Genomic DNA, 6,000 nt, shown 5'->3' with positions numbered 1-6,000 from the left:
TTGGTTCACCATAAAGTGAAGCATTTTATTTATGCTAATAGACAGTTTAGGGCTATAGGGGCATTATAACGTTGCTGGTGTAGATACAACTTCATCAGAAGATACAAACATGACCCGCAATAGAAACAAACACCAAAGAGAACACGATGAAACGTTCACTGTTTACAAATCACTTCATTACTACAGACACCAAATGGCAGTTACTGTAAGTAAATCAGTTGCAGAGAACTGACTACATTTAGATAGGGAATTGGGAACTTCTGTTTGGGGCTTCCTCCACAGCTCCTTGGTAGAAAAAAGTTTAATGTCAAGCATTCTTTTTTTATCCACAAAACAATGCTAACCCACAGACATATTAAAGAATAAGACTGAAGGATATCAGTGCCTTTACAACTACTTTTGCAATCATCTTCTGGATTAGGTACTTCGAATTTTTGTTTTAAATACATTTTGTTGGAAGGTAAATAGCCCAAAAATCAGCAGCGAAAGTATTACAACAACAAAACAAGTAAATACAATGCCAATGTGTCATGTTGTAGAAGATAATACAGAGAGGACAAACAATGATAACTTAATCATATAAAATGACACAGAACTGAAATACAGTGCACTTAAATACCTATGTGACAAAGAATGTTAAATTCTGTACTTAGTATGTAGGGTTTTTTAAACATAAAATCTGAAAAGTCTTTGTGCTTAAATGTTTTCTTTTTCCTGTTAAACAGAATTAGTTGCTTACTTCCAATACTGCCACTGTAACTGATATTACAACAGATCACAATTTTCACAGACACATCAACATTAAAACATTTACCTATGAGAAAATAAGTCACTTCTCATTAGTTCACAGTGCGAAAAAGTGGTGTGCACTCTGTCTTGAGAAAGGCTTTCAGTTATTCATCCAGCCAGTTGCAGAAAAGTCCTGATACCAGACGCAGTGCTAGATTTAAAGAATGGAAAGCAACACATCACATGTTGGGAGGAAAAAAAAATAAATTTCTCATTTCTTCATGGATATCGTCTAAGTGACCTTCGTCTTCTGTTGTAGAAATGCCTGAGCCCATGTTGCTGTGAAAAATTCATCATGTAATTTTGTTTGCGAGTGCTGTTAAAATCAAAGGGCAGGGGAAGAGAAGAGTGTCAGTGTCTTTGAGATGTACTTTAAATTCTTTTGGAGGAATGAGCTAGTGGGGCAGATTCTTCTTTGTCCTTGCATGACCCTTCAGGCCTGGTGCATGAAAAGCACCATTTATACAACAGCGAGGTACAAGGCAATTGAGAATCTGTCCCACTTGGCTTTTATTTACAATTCATAATTTTAGGGAAAGTTTAAGAGGTTTCAGCTAATGAATATTTGTGCTGCCTAGGGCCAGATTCACTAAAGCTGTATGCACTTCATTCAATACATGGCATTTCTCTACAATGGTTTTATATTCCAGTTATCCTTCTGTCTTCTGCCATTAACTGCTTTATCTTGAAAACAGAAGAAAAGCTTTAGTCCATTATCTTCCACTTTTACCATATAGGAAGTGAAGTACAACACTTTTATGCAGATTTAATGATTCCCTCCTTTATACAACCCCACCCAAAATTAAAGGAAGATCTCAGAAATAAGCATCATCATGTCTGGAAGGAGATCAGGCGAGAGAGACTGACTGCAGTCTAGCTGAAGAAGGGATATTCATTCAGAAGACCTACCTAAAGGACTGTCCTGGGTGGCTTAAACCACAAGGACAAGACCCATCACACCTAGGTTTCTACTTCTTCCACTGAGGGAAGAAAGAACTGTGAGGGCAGTAGCAGACTACATGGCTGTCTGGGACTTTGGTACCTGAAACCCACCTAACTGGCTTCAGTTTCCAGATTTGCACAGCTTTGGAAATGGAGCTACAGCGTCTGTGGTGCATCCTTGTGAATCAACTTATAGCCTAGATAGACTTGCATACACCTTGGAGAGAACTGCATGTACAGCACCACACATCCCACTGTGCAGATCCTGTACATCCCCCTGCCTCTGCTGTGGCAGGGGGCTGCAGAACAGCCACAGAGCTTCATCTGACTATGCCTTTTCTTGATTTGTCTATATACACACCCAAAACCCTAGTACATGCACACAAATACAGGCCTACAGAGATCTACAGCCAAACTGCATTCAGAATTACATGAGAATGAAAAGTTTTTTGTGTGCTGAAGTTCTGATAAAGGATGTCTCCTCTCAGACCTGCAACATGCAGTGCACTTGGCCAGATGTGTAAAGCAGATGAGATGTTGCTATGAGAGGCAGTGACTTGTACACTATGCACTGTAGAGTCCCAGGGCACGAGAAAGACCTTTTGACTATGGAACTACCTTTAAAAATAAAAATAGTATCACATACTGCTGCTAGAGCCATCTAACCCCTTTCTCTACATGGAAAACCAGCATATGAGATACTCCCATAGATATAGTCAGAGGATGCAGCTTCTTTAAGAGATCAGAGTAGAGACCATGCAGACCCCAAGAACAATTCAAACGGGTGTAAGGAGCTTCACCCAGGAGGAAATGTTGGTGACTCCATGGCCGAACTTTCTTTTGGTTTCCAGGGAAAAGCAGCTGAAAAACTGTAATGATTCTGTGCAGTCTTAGATTAATTCCTGCTTTGTCGTAATCCTCCCTACCTACCTAGGACCTTGTGCTTTCTGTCTGTCTTGCAGTGGGAGAAGGATGCCTGGCCTAAGCCTCTGTACTCCAAAGGACTGGATGGTACCAGGACCCTCCAAACCAAAAAGTCCGTAAGATTTTAAAGGTGATTGGTGAAGTAAAGGCCTGGAGTGGACACTGCACTGAACAAATCTCCCATTGAAATCAGGGCAGGTTTTCACTTGTGAGTTTTCTCTGTGGGTATGAAGTTAAATACTCATACCAGTCATACTTTCCTCTCTAGTGCATAAGCCTACTTTTAGTGAATGTGGCCCTTAGGAAAAAAGGATAATTGCATGCTTTGCAAAATACATATGATCCTGCAAAGCCGTCTTTTGCTGAAGTATACTAATTTAATATAAAAAAAATCTTTATAACAAAATTACACCCTTTTCAACAGCTGATCTAGAACACAATTGACTGAACTGAATAAAAGCAGTTGTGTCAAAATCTAAAGTATAAACCCCCAAGGAAATCCAAATTGCTTCCCAACTGGTTTTCCAAGGCTTTGCAAATTTTTAATAATTTTGGGTTTTTTTGGCCACTGGAATGTACATACAAGAATGAAACAAAGACCAGCTCCTGGTGACAGCAAAAGCAAGTAGATCTACACTCAGCATGACTTTTGGCACTCTCACAGGAAGGCACAGCTCTAGAGCATTTGGCAATTGAGAGAGGAGTTAATGTTTTAGGCTGACTTGTCCTGAGTTTCACCTGACTTCTTCAAGTGAAAAGGATTTGTAAGAGTTTTGTGTGAGACAGCTTTATGTAGTTTTAATGCCACTTGGTAGCTGAGGTGCAAAGAAGCATTGAAAACCAGTCTTTATTCTGGTCTTGCAGTCACCTCAGAGGAACATCACACTCAGTCCAGTGCTGAGTGCCTCACTGAGGAAGGCAGGAGGGAAATCATGACCCTGAACCTGCTTTTGAATGTGGCTGCCATTGGTCATGAGGCTTGAAGGAGGTCTTAATCTTGCCTTCCCTTTAATTCCCATTCCCTGGTAAGTGGGTGATTCCTTAGACACAGGGCCTTCAAGGTGACATCTCAGGAGAGCACAGTAACCATGAAGTGAGGATGGAGCACCTATCTGCTGGGAGAAGGCTGCTGGGCAGTTGAAATACAGGAGATGGGGACATGGGAGAAAGCACAGCCCAAAACTGAGTGGCCTTGCTCTAGGTAAATGGGACCAATCAGAGCCTGTCAATGTGTTTGGATGAAAAAAATGCTGTTTCTGGACCTAAATTTTGGACTGAGCTTGGCTGCAAAAGCCTCAGATTAGGCTGGACAGCCAGGGCACATGCTGAGCTACGGTTCGTGGCCCAGGGGCCTTCACATTCATGCATTTCCCTCCTGCCTTTGGTATGCTCACATTCAGCAACATGTGAGCAGAGGTTTACAGGGCTCCTTTTGGACACTGCTAGGTGCATCTTGCCTTCATTTCACTTCAAACACCTAAACATTTTGTATCTGGCCTTAAAGTTATGATGAAGATGTTTAAAATAATGAACAAAGGGGGAAAAAAAACCCAAACAAAAAACCAAAGCCAAAAAGGAAAATAAAGAATTGAATAAAGGAACAAAGAAAGGGTTACCTAATGACTTAAAAGAGATTTACTTATTATTTATATATATCATTCTGCTTTGTTATTTTATATGATCAACAAGTTACAAAGAAACATCTGTGTCTCACACTGACCACCAGAGCAGTGCAGTGTATGAAAAATAAGAGAAATCTGAATTCTCAAGAACTTATTTTTTTTAGCTTGCATTGACATGGTTAAACTTGTCCCCACCAATGTCTGAGATAGACTTTCCGACTACTGGAATGCCACATAAAAACTTCATGCTTGCTATAGAAAATAGTATGATTTTTACTCTTGCTATAGGTAAGTATGTATACCCTATATATTATAGTATCATACTGTATAGTATGTATAGTCTTGTATTCACAAAATCACAGAAAGTATATATTTATGTTTCTGAATTATTTTTACATATTGATAGTAGGCAAGCACTGTAGAAGACAGACCAACAGTGCTTTATAAAATCATGGTAAGAAATATATACTATAGTTTGCAGGAGTACTTACACATGGCTGCATTTGGTGGATTTAAGAATGCTTTCAATATTATTAATAACAAATTTAATTTGTATTTTCACAGTCTGATAAAAGGCTTTACCATGCTTTTGCTATCGTTTTCTTTTTTTTGAATTTTTTTACATAGAACAGGATCAAATGGAATGAAAAATAAGTGGTAAAAAACCCCAGTATATATTAAAATGTTTTTATTTTTAATTGACAGGGCACAATAGGAACCAAATCAAAACAAAAATATTTGTATAACAAGATGAAACATGAACAAAGCCTTAGAAAACAGCAAAAGCTGCCTCTTGGGACGAGCCTTGGGGTAAGTAAGTTTTGAGGCTGAATTACAAATGCTTGCTTTGTCAGGGGGGTACTATAATGAGAAATGTCATGTGCTCTCACTAAAGTCCTGATGGCTCATATCAATGAGAAATGTTCTTTGGCTCTGGTGAGGTCAAGAGTTAAATCCAGAGCTCAGTAACTATGTTGATTAGTGGCACCTATTAACTGCAACAATACAAAGCAGCAGAGTTATAAGAAACCAGAAAAATTAAAACTACCAGGGAGACACTGTGTCTAAGGAGCTATGCCACCATGCAGGTCCACTGACATACACTACCTGGCTGTGGCTTCAGCTCTGTAATCACTAAAAAAGTGGGAATTCCCTGTTGGAGCTAAGGGGTCACCCATGCAATGCACTAGGTGCCTTCCATTGGGTCGTGCTGCACTGCAGGAGAAGGAGAAATCCTTCTCACTGCAACCTCAGTGAAATTCCCACTGTGGTATGGAGTAATCTGCTGAACACCTTCTGCTTAGTTTAACGTCTCTCAGTGCTCCCTCGAGAAGAGCTGCAGGATCAGAGCCCTCAAGAGCTACGTGGTGCATCTCAGAGAGTACAAATGATTTTCCACCAACCAATTATTGACAAAACCTTGTGAAAGAGCCGTAGCTGTAACAGAAACACACATTTGCTATTGATTCAGGGAAAGTACTTACCTTATTCTAGTGTAAAACCAATGACAGCAAACAATGAAATACAACACAAGTTAGAATATGCCTTTCAATGCATGCAGCACTGTGATTAGTCATAAAACCCTGATGAGGTTTAGAGGCAATATACGACTTTTCATCTCTTTTGAAAATAAAAATTGAACAAATTATTTCCTGATATTTCAAATCAATGTTATATATATTTTTTTATAAAATTCAGCATGCACTTTTTAGATATAATAAAA

General features: G+C 39.2%; 1 protein-coding gene across 2 annotated transcripts in view; it reads right to left on the bottom strand.

Moving 5' to 3' along the window:
* The window catches only part of RELN (reelin), a 289,653-nt gene continuing 283,653 nt past the window's right edge, over positions 1-6,000 (bottom strand). For both annotated transcript variants that reach the window (XM_065666462.1, XM_065666471.1), the window contains exon 64: positions 1-1,105. In XM_065666462.1, coding sequence (XP_065522534.1) covers positions 1,009-1,105 — 97 coding nt within the window. In that variant the 3' untranslated portion in view covers positions 1-1,008. The remainder of the gene's footprint in view (positions 1,106-6,000) is intronic.

The sequence above is a fragment of the Lathamus discolor genome, chromosome 1, assembly GCF_037157495.1.
Source record: "Lathamus discolor isolate bLatDis1 chromosome 1, bLatDis1.hap1, whole genome shotgun sequence".
Classification (NCBI taxonomy): Eukaryota; Metazoa; Chordata; class Aves; order Psittaciformes; family Psittacidae; genus Lathamus; species Lathamus discolor.
Note: the sequence above shows the minus strand (reverse complement) of the source record. Positions and strands in the feature narration are given on the sequence as shown.